At 37.0% G+C, this 18,872-nt stretch overlaps 1 protein-coding gene across 2 annotated transcripts in view; it reads right to left on the reverse strand.

The window, feature by feature from the left end:
- ATG10 (autophagy related 10) overlaps positions 1 to 18,872 on the reverse strand; it is a 302,663-nt gene that overhangs the window by 142,576 nt on the left and 141,215 nt on the right. For both annotated transcript variants that reach the window (XM_082458279.1, XM_082458278.1), the window contains exon 5: positions 8,091 to 8,188. In XM_082458279.1, coding sequence (XP_082314405.1) covers positions 8,091 to 8,188 — 98 coding nt within the window. The remainder of the gene's footprint in view (positions 1 to 8,090; positions 8,189 to 18,872) is intronic.

An 18,872-nucleotide genomic window follows, 5' to 3' on the forward strand; every position in this document is an offset into this window, starting at 1 on the left:
TAAAACACTCCAGGGTGTAAAGTCAAAAAAATTTTGAGAAAAATTAATTATTTAGTCAAAGATAATGAGAAAGAACTTTCATGTACCTTTTAATGTAAGGCAAGTCTGAGGAACAAATAAAACTTACAAAAATGTGTTTTTTACCCCCAAACAAGAAAAGCACAATAGATTGTGAGTGACAGAGGATATTTCTGAATTGATTAAAAAGAAATGAATATAGAGAGTGAAGTACTCTGACGATGTATGGAATCCACAGCATCAACATTCAGTAAACATTAAAAGTCACAACGCATGTGCAGATCGACAATCTAAAAATAATTACCAACAAAGGAAAATAGCACTGTCATCATTACCCCAGGATACCAAACAAAGTGACACACAACGAAGCATTCACTCTCCTAAAACAGGGAAGTGTGGTAGAATTACTGAGTACTGTTAAAACATTGGAGGGTTTCTACAAAAAGTCTGCAAGATAGATATAATTACTACAGGATTATAAACCTACCCGCTAAGGTGACGAATTAATGTCCAGAATAAATACCTAGAAACTCAGAATCAACAAATTAGTAGCAAATTACAGAGAAAACAATCACATGATGTCTGCAGTCCCATTTAAATAAAACTCTACCGTGAAAGAGCCAGCAGTGGAGCTGGCGGTGATTCTGAAGCAGCAGCAGCAATCCATAAAGGCTTCTTAATTTTCTTGTCATTTAAGAATTAAGCCACTTCCAGTTCACACTGATCCTACCAGGTGCACTAAATTGATGTCATTATGAGCCATCAGGAAATACCCACCGAGACCTATACCAACACTGAGAAGTTCTGTTAAACAGCTGGGTGTTTTAATTGATTTGTATTATTTAAAATAGGAACAGTTAAAAGTCAGTTATCGGATGTTGTGTAAAAGAGATGCCTAGAGACACTAGGGAGACTGAGCTCAGAAAAAAGCCAATCACTGGAACTTCACTTGAGCACTTAAGATTATTACTAGAGGAAGCACAATTAAATCATCAGTTTATCAGCCATCATTATAAATCACCAGGCAACATATCAAGCTTCATTATTTAAGAATCCTTAACCAGTGACTTCCTGCATCACTGAGAGTCAAAAGCAATCTATCTACCAAAGGGTACCTAAGGAGTTTTAGATTTTTGTTGTGTGTGTGTGTGTTTGTGTGTGTGTGTGTGTGTGTGTGTGTGTGTGTTTTGGTTTTTTACCCTGAGAGATTTATCATGGAAATATGAAAACTCACTGAAATTAATTATCATACCTTTGCATGTTTTAGACATGCTAAAATCTTCAAAATGAAATTAGTGGTATTGGGGGCATGCAGAATGTGTATTCAAGGCTCCTCCTAATCCAGTTCTCTCACAGTACTTGTGTGGGATCACATGGAAAAATAATCATTGAGTTTCTTTCCACTTCTATCCACCCAAACCCATTCATTTACCTGTACTTGGACAGCCTTCCCCAGACATGTAAAATCAGAAAACAAAGTACCTCAAAAGTCTTAGTTTTCCAAATCTAAAGCACACAGTTCAGGTGTTAGAAAGAATATATTTGAAAGGAGATGACACAGGTTGAGTTTTGTATACAACCCTCTCTCTTACTCTTCCCACCAACTCTATGTAGATGCTGCCATTAATTTTAATGGAAAAATAAGACACGGAGAGTTTTTGTAATTTGCCCAAGGTCATACAGCTAGTAAGTGGTAGTGCCCAAAGTTAAATCCACTCTGTCTGGTGCAGCACCTAGATAAGGACTCTGGAAGGGGGCAAGCCTCCCTGGAGAATGCCCAAGTCTGGGCATCAACTTGTCATATCAAAAAGCAAGAAGCCATCAAAGCTACTTGGGTTGTATCAAAATAACTCAGGAGTCAACTTAGAGACTTACATTGGCCATGGAAATTCCCTGGCAGTCCAGTGGTTAGGACTCAGCACTTTCACTGCTGTGGACCTGGGTTCGATCCCTGGTCGGGGAACTAAGATTCTGCGAGCCACACAGCATAGCCCAAAAAAAAAAAAAAAAAGAGAGAGATTTACACTGGCCAAAGATGAGACAAACCAAGCATCAATAAAGGTAATCACTACAATGAATTGAAATACATAAAACATTTATATCCATGACTTCATAAAAAAAACTTTCTTGGTCACCTTTGGAGGATGCTAGAGAACCAACTCATTATCTTGAAAGCTAGAACATAAAGAGAGAGAATCAAGCATTTATCCTGCCTTTTCTATACAAAGCACACCTCAAGTAACTAAGCTGGTGAGGGAAACTCTGTCATTATAGAAGTAGTCCAGCTAATAAATAATGAATGATAGAATTAGAACATTACCATTTTGCAACCCCTCTAATGAATTAATGGGTCTAGGCAATAATCATCAATGGCTGCTAACATCACAAAAAAGAGCAAAAACCAAACACTATGTGCCTCCTTATAAAAGTACCCAGAATCACCGATGAAGTATTCTTGCCCTAAAATACTAAACCTGAATCTGATCAAGCTTCCAGATCTAACTAGGAGTGTATATAAAAAATAGCGAAGAACATAGTAAACACACCACAGAGACACAATCAAAAAAAAAAAAAAAAAAAAAATCCAGACTGCAAATACTACAGGACAAACAACCTTTTTTCTTTAACAAAACCTACAAGAAAAAAAAAAAGGAAGGAATGAGAATTTTAGTTTCAAAAGTCTTGAGATGTTAACCATTTTAATGTATAAACCTTATTTGGATCCTGATTCAAAAAAACTATTTAAAAAAAGAAGAGGAAGGAAGGGAGGGAGGAAGGGAGAGAGGAAAGAAGAAAGAAGGAAGGAGGGAGGGAGACAGGGGAGGAGAGGGGAGGGAGGGTGAGGAGGGGAGGGAGGGAGGGAGGGAGGAAGGAAGGGAGGGAAGAGGAAACAATTGGGGAAATTCAAACATTTGCTTATTTAATGATATTAAGAAATTATTAACAACTTTAGTTGTGATAACAGAATTGTGGTTATGTTTTTTAAGAATCCTTACCTTTTTTAAATAAACTTTTTTGAGATAAATGTGGATTCACATACAGCTGTAACAAATGATACAAAGAGATCACTCATACCCTTCACTCAGTTCCCCCAATGGTAACATCTTGCAAAACTATAGTATATTATCACAACCAAGACACTGACATTGATACAGTCAGATACAGAACATTTCCACTGCCACAAGGTTCCCTTGTTGACTTTTATAACCACACCCACTTTCCTCCTACTCATAACCTCTGAAAACTGCAATCTATTCTCCAATCTATAATCTTCTCATTTCAAAAATGTTAGCTAAATGGAATCATATACTAGGCAAACGTTGGGGATTGACTTTTTGCACTCAATAATTCTCTGGAGATTCATCCGGGTTGTTACGTGTATCAATAGTTGGTTCCTTTGTATTGCTGAGTAGTATCTTGCTAAGGATGTACCACCGTTTGTTTAACCATGCACCTCCTAAAGGACTTCAGAGTTGTTTCCATTTGGGCTATTACGAATAAGGCTGCTATAAACATCTCTGTAGAGCCCTTATCTTTTAATCACTTTTATTTTTTTAATGGAGTATAATTGCTTTACAATATTGTGTTAGTTTCTGCTGTACAGCGAAGTGAATCAGCTATATGTATACATATATCCCCTTCCTCTTGGACCTCCCTCCCAAACACCCCGCCCCTAGTGCCACCCATCTAGGTCATCACAGAGCACGGAGCTGAGCTCCCTGTGCTATACAGCAGGTTCCCACTAGCTATCTATTTTACACATGGAAGTATATATATGTCAAACGTAATCTCCCAATTTGTCCCACCCTCCCCTTCCCCCTCTGTGTCCATATGTCCATTCTCTACATCTGTGTCTCTATTCCTGCCCTGGAAATAGGTTCATCTGTACCATTTTTCTATATTCCACATATATGCGTTATTATACGATATTATACGTTTTTCTCTTTCTGACTTACTTCACTCTGTATGACAGACTCTAGGTCCATCCACATCTCTACAAATGACCCAATTTCAGTCCTTTTTATGGCTGAGTAATATTCCATTGTATATATGTACCACATCTTCTTTATCCATTCACCTGTCATTGGACATTTAGGTTGCTTCCATGTCCTGGCTACTGTAAATAGCACTGTAATGAACACTGGGGTACATGTGTAATTTTGAATTATGGTTTTCTGAGGGTATATGCCCAGTAGTGGCATTGCTGGGTCATATGGTAGTTCTGTTTTTAGTTTTTTAAGGATCCCCCATACTGTTCTCCATAGTGGCTGTATCAATTCACATTCCCACCAACAGTGCAAGAGGGTTCCCTTTTCTCCACACCCTCTCCAGCATTTATTGTTTGTAGATTTTTTGATGATGGCCATTATGACCAATGTGAGGTGATACCTCATTGTAGTTTTGATTTGCATTTCTCTAATAATTAGTGATGTTGAGCATCTTTTCATGTTGGCCATCTGTAAGTCTTCTTTGGAGAAATGTCTATTTAGGTCTTCCACCCATTTTTTTGATTGCGTTGTTTGTTTTTTTGATATTGAGCCCTTCTCTTTTAAAGATACATACTTAAATACTCATGGATGAGAATGGACGAGATAATATGATGTCTAGGATTTGCTACCAAAAAATTCCAGATTGGGTGAGATACCAAAATAATAAGATTGGTCATTAGTTTGCAAGTGTACTATACTATTACCTCTATTTTTGTATTATGTTTGTATTTTTCCATATAAAGTTAAAAAAAGGAGACGGTAAGAAAAAATTACTTATCTGATACACTTATCTGAAGATATGTGTATTTACACATATCTTTGATTAAAATTGAAAGTATGATTTCTTATCATCTAATTTTAGCTCATGCCAAGATTACAGGAGTTCTTTACCTAAAACATAGAGCCCACACCTTCCAGTGATTATTATTGTAACATTCACTGTACCAAATTTAGGCAGATCCAGTCTAGGCATCTGTTCACTTTCTTCTTCTGGAAGTTCTTTATTAGGCTGCAGGGTTGAGATAATAGGTAGTCCGTAATGTTGGACAAAAGCAGGTAAGTAATCACCATAATCAAATGTATGAGATTCATGAGTGGCTTGTCTTCAAAAGACAGAGTTCATATCTGACATGAATAGGTCCTTATCATCAAGACAAATGCTGAGAGAACAGAAGTGTGATTACTAAAGATGAAGAGCAATAAACTACATGAGCACAGTCAAGCCTGAAACTGAAGTGAAATGCATGTTATACTATGCAAAGGCTACTTTTGTTTTTAAGCCACTCTGGAGGACAGGATATTATTATCATGTTCAGTCTGCAACCTAATGGTTCTTTAGTATAATCCTGCAAAATGGTGTCTACTATTTGGTGCCACCAATATTCTATCAGCTCATTCTTCCCCAGTGCTGTATCACACCCTCCCCTTCACAGCACTGACACCCTATGTTTTCTCCACATGGAGCCTTACAAAATTGAGGACACACTCTCTCAAAGATCTCAAGCAAAGAACAGCACATAAATAGCAACCCATTAACTAAACTGGGATTAAAAGCTAAGACCTCCAAAGTAAATATTCATAATGACTTTCAAATACCAAGTTAGTACAATGACAACAAATGAGTTTCCCTTGCTAGGTCTTCAATGCCTGGACATACACTGTGATGAGCAATTCTAAAGCTTAAACAAAGTGTGTTATCACAAGTGGGGATACCTGTCCACAAGATCAATCCCAATAAGACAAATCCCAAAGGAACATCTAAATGTTATAGTTATGTTGTAGTTTGGTTATATCAAATATCCCTCCCAATAAGTGGGCATCATACTTGGTATTGAGATAGTAATGCTTATTGTGATAGGATTTGATCATTACTACCATACTTTGACAAGTAGGAAAAAGATGGTCTGCTAACAGGCTGTCTGTATGATGCTTAAATGCCTGGAAACTAAAAGATACTAGTCAATTTCATTAAAAACTATCAACATACAGATTGGTTCGTGTAGTTTGTTTAGCAACTTAGGAATTCCATCAATGGAATGAAATCTATTGGCAACATCATATTAGGTAACTAAGAAAATATGGTTGACTTCAAAATCTTATTCATATGTCACATGCCAGAATGGAGACATGTGGAATTAAAACCCAAATGACATAGACCACCTGGAATTGTGCTATAGGTTTGCACTGGGGAGATTAATAATAGGGATGCTAGTGACAGAAAAAAGAAAAAAATAAGATTTGGGCTCAGGTGCACAATGTAAAACTTGATTGAGAAGGAGCAGAGAAAAAAGGCCCTGAAGTTAAATACATATATATTTTTGGATGCTCCCTTCCTCTATCCTTTGCCGTCTTCCTTGACTCTCACAACCAAACATTTTCTGGGTCCTGTGGATTCTGACTCTACATTTTTGGACAGTTTGTGGTCACTTACAAGACACTGGAAGTTGAAACGCTTAGCACTTACCTTGACATACTTAAAGGTTAATCTAAAACACTTTGCATAAAATAAAATGCTCTTGCCAAAAATCTTTATGATGGATTTGCTTATATATCTCATTATATTATCCTTCTTCAGAGCAACCACTGATTCCTGGTCTACAGAAATGGCATTTCAGAGGGGGCCGTTTTTGTAAGCTGAAGTGGTTTCCGAGAAAGGAACATATGAAAGAAAAAAGGGGATATATAAAGATAGAACAAAGGCAACAGGGAAAGCATGAAACCTGGAAAGAATTCCAAGAACAAACTGCACAAAATGGGTTTGGGGAAGTGAACAGCCATGCTTGGCAGGAGCTGAAACTGTGTAGCGTGGAGGCGTAGGAGAAAAGCTTGAAAGGGCTGGTGGGACCCAGGGAACGGCAGCCACTGGAACCCCAGCAAGGCATTTAGACCACATACCATAGCCCCTTGGACAGCTATTGCAGGTTTGCACATGGGTAAGATAAGAGCAGCATGGTTAGGAAAAATTGACTAGAGGGAAGGAGCAGGGAGGAAAGGAGCAGAAGACCAAAGTAGGAGGTTTTACTAATTGTTCCAGATGAGGCAACAGGGCTTGAACTAGGAAGGTGACAGTAGGAAGAGAAAGAAAAGGATTAATTTGAGGGGCAGTGTGATTCATATACTTAAAAACTAGTTTTGTCCTCAATTAAAACCTAGAAAATGGTCATTTGCAGTCATTGCCAAAGAACTACTTATGAGATGCTAAGGATTCTGAAGTTGATTGGGAGGTAAACTGTCATTATTGTGATCAAACACGTAAGAGGGCATAAAAATTCTAATGGCTGATAAAGTCATTTTTAAAGGAAGCTTTGATTAAGCTTAACAGAGGCTGGGAAAAAATAAGATTTTTGATATAAGTAAAAGTTATTTTTAAAGAGAACATGATTGGTTGAAAGGTGATGAGTATTTTTAAATTTCTAAAATAATTACTGATTTTAGCAGGGCAGTAATAATGACTTATATGATTGACAAATCTATTTTTCTCTACTTTTGCAAATCTATTTTTTATATCTACTTTTGTAGATCTATTTTCTCAACTTTTTCAGATCACTACTGCAAACTTATTATTAATCAAAAGTTAATTTTTTTTTGCAAATGCACCTATTAGTAGAACTCTGAAGTATTATAGGTGACACAAGCTCAATCATCTATTTCTTGGTGTATATGCCAACTTTGTTTCTATTTTCATTTACTTAATACATTTTTATTGAACACCTACTGTATGATAAATACTGTGCTGGTGTTGGGTATACAGTGAAGAGGGAAAAAAAACAGGGTCTGCCCACATGGGAGCACACAGTATAATGGCAAAGACAGACATTAAATTTTTTTCCAAAAATCCAAATAGATAATTTAAACCTGTAAGATGCACTATGAAGGAAAATTACAGGGTGCTATGAGGGCTTATAACAGATAGGCTAAACCAAGCCTGGATCTGGGAAGATGTATTAAAGGAAACTGTCTTTGAACTGAAATCTGTAAGGAAGTAGAGGAGTGAAACAGGAAAAAAAAGTAGGAGAGAGAACTAGAAGAAAAGACGAGCAGAGGGAAAGAAACACATATAATACAATGAAAATACTCTCTAACCTGTTGGGTAATAGTGTCCCACGGTCCATGCAGCAGCCGAGTCTTATAGCACTCATGAACTCCTTCCCATATGTCCTTCAGAGCTAAAGGGCTTCCATCTGTGAAAGCGCATGGTAAAGACTGCCAGTTAGTAATCCATTTAACACAATGATGCTTGATGTCTATCTAAAACTACTGAAAGAATATTATGATTTTAAAAAAATCTTTACTAGTACACACACTATTTATATATCAAAAGAGTGCTGTATGAATTACTATCTTCTTCCTGAGGGAAATGTAAACATTCAAACTTCTCCCCTTTGTAACCATCTAGCAGTTAAATTATCTGCTCATTTATTGCCTCTAGGAATTTTTACAAAATAAATAAGATATAAATGTGTTTTAGAGAGAACTGATAAACAGAAGCATCGGCAAAGGACCAGGTAGACTCACATATTCACAAGGGTGTACTATAGATACCTCTGAAGTCTTAATACTTCCTCTAATCCTTAAATCAGAGACCATACATATGCTTCTTTCACCCTTTTGTTGGCTGAATATCTGTAATGTTCAAATCACTCTGTTGGGTATCATGGGGAATAGAGAGGAGGAAAGCACACAGTTTCTCCTAGTAAGGAGTATTTCCCTACTAGGGAAATTATGACAAGTATATCAGTAAATATTGATACTAAAATCCTAGGTAGAATGGTCACTGCCAGAGGAAAGCTGCAGTTCTCGAGAGTCCAGAGGAGGGAGACATTAACACCCACTGTTTGTGGCAGGTGGAGAAGAGATCTTAGGGGTGGAGGGACTTGAGAAGGGCTTGGCATGAAGAGATCAGTAAGAGCTTTAGTGAACAATAAACCTCCTTTTCTTTGTTTAAGCAACTTCAATTATTCGCCTATATTCGTAATCACCCAAATAATGCATTTTACGAAGAATACTATGACACAAGGTAAGTAAAGTGGAGAAATAGACATCTAGGTTCAGAAAAGAAAGCAGAAAGAGGGAATTACCTAAGGACTTTAAAACCACACACTGCTGAAAAGAAGGTGGTCTTAACATTAGAATTTAGTGCTACTTGGCCCATTTAGAGCTAACCAAGTCCTCAAGACCTATGGGTGTGCTCTTTTCTTTAGGCAAGTAGACAATATCATTTAAAGAAGACTCATCAGCATATTAGATCCAAAGAAGTATTTGGTCATCAGGTACAACAAAACTTGGGGAAATAATCTACTCAAGAGCCCCCCAAACCAAAAGGTATTGCATTCAGACTTACGGAGTACAAGTAAAGATGTGGGGTGTAGGAGAAGAGCACGAAATTTGAAGTCCGGGCTGAGTCTGAATCCTAGTATTGGCACTTACTCTGTATGTGACTGCAAGTTATTTTGCTTCTTTTTTTTTAATTGAAATATAGTTGATTTACTATTTTGCTTTTAACTTTACCTGAAAAAATGAGGATAATAATCCTTTTCAAATCGTGCTCCTGGGACTCCCCTGGTGGTCCAGGGGTTAAGAATTCGCCTTCCAATGCAGGGGACGCGGGTTCAATCCCTGGTCGGGGAACTAAGATCCCACATGCCGCGGGGCAACTATGCCCATGTGCCGCAACTAAGAGAGACCCGACGCAGCCAAAAAAAAAAAAAAATCCTGCTCTTGTGAACAGTTTACATCAGTGAACACACCAGGACTGTGTCACGCACATAACAAGAGTTCAATATATATTAGGTATCTCCTCCTAGCCCCCATTGCACCATTCCAGTAATTCTCATACCTTAAAGCTAAAAGGTTCATTTATAGACCATTATTTCTTAGAATTTTCTCATGTTGCTACACCTTGCACATTGTGTTTGATACAGTAATATACTAATACCATAAGCAGGGCATTTCTCATGTTTGACCTGAAAAGTTGAACTTTTCTCAACCTTTATTTTCAATAAATAGCAATAGAATATTTTGATACATTTTCAATAAGTATCTTCATCTTGGCATTTATCTGGTGGCAGGAAACCATTATCTTGTGATAAATTGTTTTATTCCACTGACATTTCCATGTCTGTAAAATGAACAAGATTTATTCATCCAATTAACATTTGAATGTCATGTTTAGCTACAAGTTTAAAACAAGCTGCCTTCAATATCTGTGTTATATTATTTTCTGAACACATTTACAGAATAGGGCCAAACTTTAATTTCAAGCACTACACATCTTCAAAATATGCACATACGTGTGTGTGTGTGTGTGTGTGTGTGTGTGTGTGTGTGTGTATTGATGTTGGAAGAGGGGAATAGCATCTTAGGTACATCAGTGTCAGATAGCAAACCAAATAATCAAATTATTAAAAGGTGACATGCTTTTAAAATAATTTTCAGATGTCAAAGTTAAAAGAAATCAAGTTGTAGGATAATAAAATATTATAGCTGGTATAATTACTAATTTTATAGATAAGGCAACCAAGGTCTTGGGAAATATACATCTGCCAAAATTATGGAGCCAGTTCATGACTGCACTGGAGCTGGAATCTCAGGACTCACAGTTCAGTGCTCCTCCTGCTATTCCGTGCTGCCTCTGAGGGTGAAGACTGCATCTGTCCTTTCACCACAGCAGCCCTGCTGTGCAGTTCTAAGCCTCACTCACACACTGCAAATGCTTTTTATATATTGACTGAATAAATGACAAGTGAAAGGATGCTTTCCTTAACTTTATTTCCTCTAAGACAGGGAAAGGCTTTGCATACCTAGAGAAGAATGCTGGGTTTAAAATCTGGTAATCAGTAATGATCTCAATTTTATTCCTTAAAATATTTCAGCTAAAAATCTAAGGATGGAGTAAATGGTTTGGCTATTACCACTGTCAAAACCCTCCATACTCTGCTGGAAACATTCATACAAAATGCAATAATCAGCAGCCTAGCAACAATGTGGAGAGACCCAAAACAAATGTTATAGAATATTTTCATCAGATTTGATGCTAGAATTAAGGGTATGTGTCTTAAGTTTTCAGGCAACACCTAATTTAGAGAAAAAAATTTAACACCTTAAATATAAGAGTTAAAAAATGACCTGGTTAGCTCAAAATAAGAGACAATCACAAGGAATAAAAAATAAGTTCAAAACATAGAAAGATGCATGATACTCTTTTATGTATGTCTATAAGAGTGCTACCTGCTTGCTACGAAGAGAAGAGTGTTTTTTAAGTGAATGGATGTGATTGGATTCTCTAATGTATTTAGAAAACTGTTTAGAAACATACATATTAATGATGATCAAATGAGTGCTTGCGCCAGTTACTTTGACAAGAGTGTCAATCTCTCCAGTTTCTGCCAACCATTTACACTACAGAAGATCTGGGTAATATAGCTTTGTCTCTCACGTACAGATATGACAATAATGATTTAATGAAGTATGATGTGGATTCTTTTCCCTAAGCCCTCATCACCGGTTTGCCTAGTCATAGCTCACACCTTCAAGAGCAAAAACATACAAAAGTTAGTTTTGTGATCCTTTATTCAAAGACAAAAAATGCTGACCTGATCAGCAATATCTTCAGAACCATGACATATGCAATTGACATGCAAAACATATTCAAATATGACTGTACTACAAAACCAAAATGGAGCCTTCAGATATCCCACTGAAATCATTGAAATGAGATAGTCAAATATATTTTTTAAATCACATCATAAAACCTTAAATATGGCAGAAACATGAAGAATTTTGTGATTTTGAACCTATTTATGAAAACTGAAGACCCAAAACTTTAACTTAAAATTAAAATGTGGATATACACTATGGATACTATGTATAAAATACATAAAATACAACTGATGGGAGCATACTGTAAAGCACAGGAACTCTACTTAACGCACTGTGGTGTCCTAAACGGGAGGGAAATCCACAGGGCAGGGTATATATGTATATGTATGGCTGATTCATTTTGCTGTGCAGTAGAAGCTAACACAACATTGTAAAGCAACTATACTCCAATAAAAATTAATAAAAATAAAATAAAATTAAAATGTGGACATAAACAAATACTTGGTTAAACTCATGAAACATATTATTTTGTGCCTTCATGTTCAGTTGAAGTTATCTTCAATCAAGAACTTTAAGCCCTGTTTATAGGGTCTATTTTTTCCGTCTGGCCTCAGTCAGAGGAGACATAAGCATACTCAATCAACAACTCCCTAGTTTCAGACCCAAGATATTCGATAGCACCAATTTCAACATGCTTAGAAATCTCATTAATCACACTGAAGCTGAGAAGCTCAGTAAAATCCCTTGCATACTTGAAAAACAGAAGTAGAAGCTGAAATAATTTCAGCAGCAACCTACAAAGTGAGCACGGTAAATTAAGGTCATTTGTTTCACAAGTGTTTATTGAGTGCCTACTATGTGCTTCTATCACCTGGAGTGATAACACACATTTGAGCTAAAGGAATATTCTCTCAGCAACCTATAATAAAATGTCAATGACAAAAGAGGCAGAGACATTGGATGAAAAATAGAATAATTAAAAAGTACAATCTTTAGCAACTGCCAGTAGCATTTAATTTAACATTTTCATATAAAATCTCTCAGTTGAATAATAACCTACATGTCAAGTAATCTATATATTACTCAAAATGTTCAGCTTTCTAAATTAAATTTCTCAGGGCTATTAGTTTTCATGAATCAAATAACAGCGTGAGATATTTCACTAGCACTACCTAACTCTAGTGTAAGCATGCTGAAGTCACCTTTAACCTGCGGTGCATGCTTTCACTAAAATTTCATAACTCCTAAAAAGAAGATGAGAGAGGATAAATTATTTAGAGTAAATGTAAGAATATGTTCTGAATGTGGTCACTAGAAATAAAAAGGAAAGGGTGGATTTTTCACAATGAAATATGTCATTATTCAATATATTGTCTTCAAGAGAGCTTTGAAGTCTATAAAAATTCATCTCACACTCCACAGTAAGGCAGAGATGATGCTCCATCAAAGGGGAAAATTCATTTTTGCTTCAGTGAGAAAATTGTATTGTGATATGAAATGAGTGTTAATTGTTCATGTACATTCACATCAGCTAGTATGCTGGCTAATTCTATAATTTTTATTTATTCCTACATACATTTTTTGCATTTTGAGTCTTTATTAACCTCAAGAAATCTGAATGAAAATTCCAAAAGTATAGATTATGGCAACTTCTCTTTAATGTTTCTTAAATTTTGGTGACTGCATCGTGCAGTAAAATAAAAAGGCTAAAGAGTTTGTCTTAACTCCATAGTTTTCTATGTACCCTTGAATAGATAAACCATTTAACCCCGCTGAGCATTCAGTTTGTATGACTGCACTTGAGGATAGTAACAGTTCCTATCTTACAGTGTTATTGTGAGGTCCAAGACACAGAACTCAGCCAGCATTACTGGAAGGTACTACATGCCAAGCCCCACTTTATGTATTAGCTCACAAACTTTAAAACTCTATAAAGTAGGTATTATTATTATTATCTCATTTTTTTAGATGATGAAAGAAAGGAAACAAAAAGTTCAGTAACTTCCACAAGGTCACATAGTTAGTAATTAGCAGAGTGAGGAATCAGAGCCAAGGCATTCCAGCTCCAGACTCTGCATTCTGACCAGTACCCAGGAGCTCTTTGTAAACTATAAAGTGATACACACATATTAGTTGTGGTGTTGTTTTTGTTGTCACTAGTACTCTCTACCAGCATCGCCTAACCTAGGAGTATCTAGAATTTTGCCTTTCCTAGGTTTCTTAGTAGGCCAGGCCTGCCCCTTCCCTCATCAATGCATGGACAAATCCCAAGTCCAACCAGGGCCTCTCTTGATCACTCCAGCTCAAGGTAATCTCTGCCCTCTGAGGTCTGGTGGTAATTTTTCCCCCAGCTTTATTGAGATATAATGGATTCATAGCATTGTGTAAGTTTAAGGTGTACAATATGATGATTTGATATATGTATATATTGGGAAATGGTTACCACAATAAAGTTAGTTAACGCATCCATCCCCTCACATATTTACCATTTGTGTGTGTGTATATGTGTTAATGTGGTTAGAACATTTAAAATCTACTCTCTTAGTAACTCTCAAGTATAAATACAGTATTGTTAACTGTAGTCACCATGCTGTACATTAGACTCCCAGAACTTATTCATCTTATATCTGAAAATCTGTACCCTTTAACCAACATGTTCTCATTTCTACCACACCCCCCACCCCCCCACCCAGCCTCTGTCAACCACTAACCTATTCTCTGCCGGTGACAATTTTTACCTCTCTTATGGCCCTTAACATATTCTACTTGTTACAGTGAATTTCAAACCTGTCTTGTTTCCCTCAGGAGACTGTAAGCTCCTTGAGGGCATCAATCATCTCTGATTCCTTTATTCATCTATGCACTCCAGAAACATTTTCATGTCTTGTGCATAAATATTTTCCAGTGCTTGGATAGATAGATGTTCAATATTATTTCTAGAGCAATTAGCACAATTATTACTAAGAATAAAGACTGAACAATCATGATTAAAAATTCATTGATTAAAAGCTTTTCATTTATGTAAAACACTCATATAAATCTATAGTGTTAAGTAGATAAAGGTATAGTGAATATTTGATTTTTCAGCATCCAAACATAGTTCCTACTTGGGAGATAAATTCCAAAATAAGTGGTAGGCAGAACCCCATTCTGCACCACTAAAGCCAAAGAGAGGTAGACATCATAACACTTTTGCCTTCAGTTGACTCTACAATTTACCCTTCCAATAAATCCTTTTCTGCTTATCATGGGCAGGTTCAATTATTTGCAACTAAGTATATGCTAACCTAACTAATACACCCCAGATAAATGGTTTATAAGTCTTGCTTAATATTTATCAATTTTCAAAATTATCATCCCCGATGTTTTAAATGTCATATATTTGTCTAGTAATTTTGAGTGGAAAATAAATGTAAGACATCCTTCAGTTACATGAGAAAGTTTATGTACGTTGCAATCCATCTTTATGAGAAATATGCCCAACAGCACAAAGAGGAGCAATTTGGGGGTCACCTTAAACTGTCCACACACTGTTAAGAACTTACAATAATGCAGGTGATGCTATAACCTCTCATTTAAATTAAACACTTAACCTAGTAGAAGTACACACAAGACCTTCTTGAAGAATCTCTGAATCAGAAAATATTCCAAGGGAAGCAACACTGGGTCTACAAGGTACCTGAGACACCAACTCTGAGATACAGCTATTCATCAGAACTCCGAAGACCACATCACCAGACGAATATCTACAACATTAGGTCTGCTGGTTCTAAAGCAGAATGCACTCTACTTTCAATCCTATCCAAAGTGTTCTGAGGTTTTGATTCCAACCTCTTGCTCTGGCACACCAGTACTCAGCATTTTGGACTCCTGGCTTTCTTCAAATCTCAGTACCCCACAGAACATGGACCTGTTAACACCTGCAGCAGCACCTTGACTATCCATCCAACATGATCTCCTTCCCGTGATCACCTTCTCAGCACAGCACCTAATATATGGACTTAACAAACTCTGCTTTGGTGACTTTAAAGGAGGAGAAAACCAATATACTAGTTTCCAGTTAGGCAGTGATTTTCGTCAGCATATTTTTTAAATAGGCTAATGAGTTTTTGTGCTGTGCACACAGTAGGCACTCATGTACGTTTTAATGGATGTTTCAAACAGGGCTTGTTTTGTCAAGAGTAAGCAAAGAAATGTTTCTTCTTTATGGTCCACAACACATTTATTTGTCCAGGAAAGCTAAAGTATAGTCCCTTATTGGTAAGAAAATAAATTTGTCTGCCTTTTCATGTTCTCTTTCTGTCCTCTGAATCCATGTAAAATCTGTTGCTTTTTGTGTATGTGATGCTTTGTACTAACACAGGTTTGAATAAACCTTTTAGCTAATTAGGTGTCCCTATAGTTTTGTTGCACCTTTTCTTTAATACATTTTAAAATTAGGGCTTGACTTTTCAATGGGATTCTATTCCCATCATGTGTTCTAACCCAGCATCCTACTTGTACCCTAATTCCCCATAATGTTTCAAACATTTACCTGGTTCAACAAATAATTCTCATTATATTCCCTCTATTATTTAAACTTTTCGGTTTGAATATATTTATATTAGTTAAATAATTTTTCATTATTTTTCTTAATAACTTTTACCATTTGCTCTTCATATTTCATTTCAACCCCTAGAATCTCTTTTTAATGCACTAAAATTCATGTGCCATTGCATTATTATGACTTTGGCTAGACCTATGGTTTATGTAAATATAAGTGGCATATATGAACTTTCTTAAAGATTCTCTACTATCAAATAAGACTCTAAATTGTCTGCCAAGTCATTTTCTATTTCCTGGTCATTATAATAATTAACTAGAATCATTTTTGCTTTAATCTTTAAGTACCCCTCTAATCCACCTTTCTTTCCTATTCAACAAGCAGCCTTAACTCTCACTCTATTTTCCCTGAAAATATGTTCTTTCCAGTTCATTCTGAGACTATTAAATTTTTTTAAAATATTTCTAACGATTATACTAAAAAAAGCCAAATTCCTTTTCCTAAATTTCACTCTTCATAATTTCTTCTCATCCTTCATTAATTCTCTCTCTGCTCTACTCAGTCATATACTTTCTGCTCTAGAAAACCCCTCCTTTGATCCCATTCACTTTTGCTCAGCCTCTTTCACCCTTTCATTATATCCTCCAACCCCATCCCATCCATTATCTCTTCCATAATTTTACCTCAACGTATCTTTCCAACCATTTCTTCTACAATTTGGAATAGAGGTTTTCCTCAAACCAGCCTCTCATTGTTCCCCAAATATGCCATGCTTTCCAGCCCTACAGCTTGGCACTCATCCATCTCCCCTTCTCCAGTGCTTTTCCCAGCCTATTCAGAAAAGCCAACCTGTTATGTTCCCTTGAAAACTGTTGGGCAGAGCTATGAATATTTTACTTTTATTCTCCAACTTCCTCCAACCCCCATCTTTCCTGTTTTCCTGTCATTTTCTTCTATGTGGTCCAAAGACTCCCTCTTGTTCCACACCAGGGACAACCCTCTTCCTCCTCCTCCCTGATGATGTATATACTATTCTAATTCCAACCTTTTCATTATTCTTCCTTTGAGCTGGGCTTTATCTTGGTTTGGTTACGCTGCCTTTAAGAAGAAATTATTCTCTGGCTATTTCTCTTGCCCTGTTTCTCCATGAGCATCATTCAAGCATATAACAAGTGGATAAATCTTCTACGTGAAATATCTGGGTTACATTTTTAATTCTATACTCTTACTCCCTGGGCCAATAATAGAATGGATCTCCAGAAAAAACAGACATTCAGTCGCTGAATGGAAGAAATGTTGTTTCCTTCCCTATTCAAAAGCAGCCCTTCTAACTAATTAAAGAAATATGTCAGAACAGTTCCCAAGAAGAACCCATATGTCAGCACCAAAGAATTAAATATTTTGAAAATGAGAAGAACCACTTGGCCTATTTTTCAATAGAGATCACGGACAAAGGAAAGGAAGAGAGACAGGGAAGAAATTAATCAGAATTCAAGCTGAAATAAATATAGAAATCTCTAGTTGTAAGGTAAAACTAGGTAAACTTAGGAGTCTGGTGAAGCCCAAAGCCATTATGTATATGCCTAAGGTTTACACCACATTTCTAACACTTACCATCAGCTTTTGACCAAGTCAAGCCCTCAAAAGGGAACACTGGGACATAAAAAGGTGCTGGAATGATGAGCAGCAGTTAGAAGCCTTTAGCACGGTACAAATAATTCCTTAATACGGTGAGCTTCAAAAATAGTTGGGGGAGGGCTTCCCTGGTGGCGCAGTGGTTAAGAATCTGCCTGCCAATGCAGGGGACACGGGTTTGAGCCCTAGTCTGGGAAGATCCCAAATGCTGTGGAGCAACTAAGCCCGTGTGCCACAACTACTGAGCCTGCGCTCTAGAGCCCGCGAGCCGCAACTACTGAGCCCCTGCGCCACAACTACTGAAGCCCGCGCGCCTAGAGCCTGTGCTCCACAACAAGAGAAGCCACCGCAAGGAGAAGCCCGCGCACCGCAACGAAGAGTAGCCCCCACTCGACGCAGCTAGAGAAAGCCCGCACGTAGCAAGGAAGACCCAACGCAACCAAAAATAAATAAATAAATAAATAAATAAATAAATAAATAAATTTATTTAAAAAAAAAATAGTGGGGGAGAAAAACAGGTGGGCACTTGAAGACAAAAGTGCTTTGTGAGAATGGACTTCATAGACTACAAAGCACTGTCTGAATGTAGGCTATTTATTAGTACTTGAGAGAAGTGCAATTACCTCTCACCCACTGCTGGGTAGCAAATGGTATTAAGCGTGCCCCACCACCTCTCCCAAACCTAAAATGGCAAGAGTGGTTAGGGAAAAAAGGACTTATTTCTTCTCTTAAATTCATGTTAAACCCTAGGGAACAGAGTTCCCATATGGCCAAGTAGTAGAAATGTTTCTGCGTTATGCCCAGAAACAGAATGCTGTCTCACCTTAGCTGTCTGCCTTCAAGGATCAAATAAAAATATGTGTTTATAAGAAGTGGCAGGGCTGTCCACCTAGCTTAGATGCTCACCTTTGAGTCCTCAGGACTTTCTATTTTCCTTAGTCAAGCATTCCTGCTGTCTCTAGGAAGCACCAGGCTAAAGAGTAAAGATATATAGATGGTTTAGGTTCTGAGTTTCCTGGAGACAACAGCATTACTCCCTTCCATATAACTCATCAGAAAAGTTCAGATAAGGCACCATCACAAGGTTT

The sequence above is a fragment of the Balaenoptera physalus genome (assembly GCF_965194825.1).
Source record: "Balaenoptera physalus genome assembly, chromosome: 3".
Lineage (NCBI taxonomy): Eukaryota > Metazoa > Chordata > Mammalia > Artiodactyla > Balaenopteridae > Balaenoptera > Balaenoptera physalus.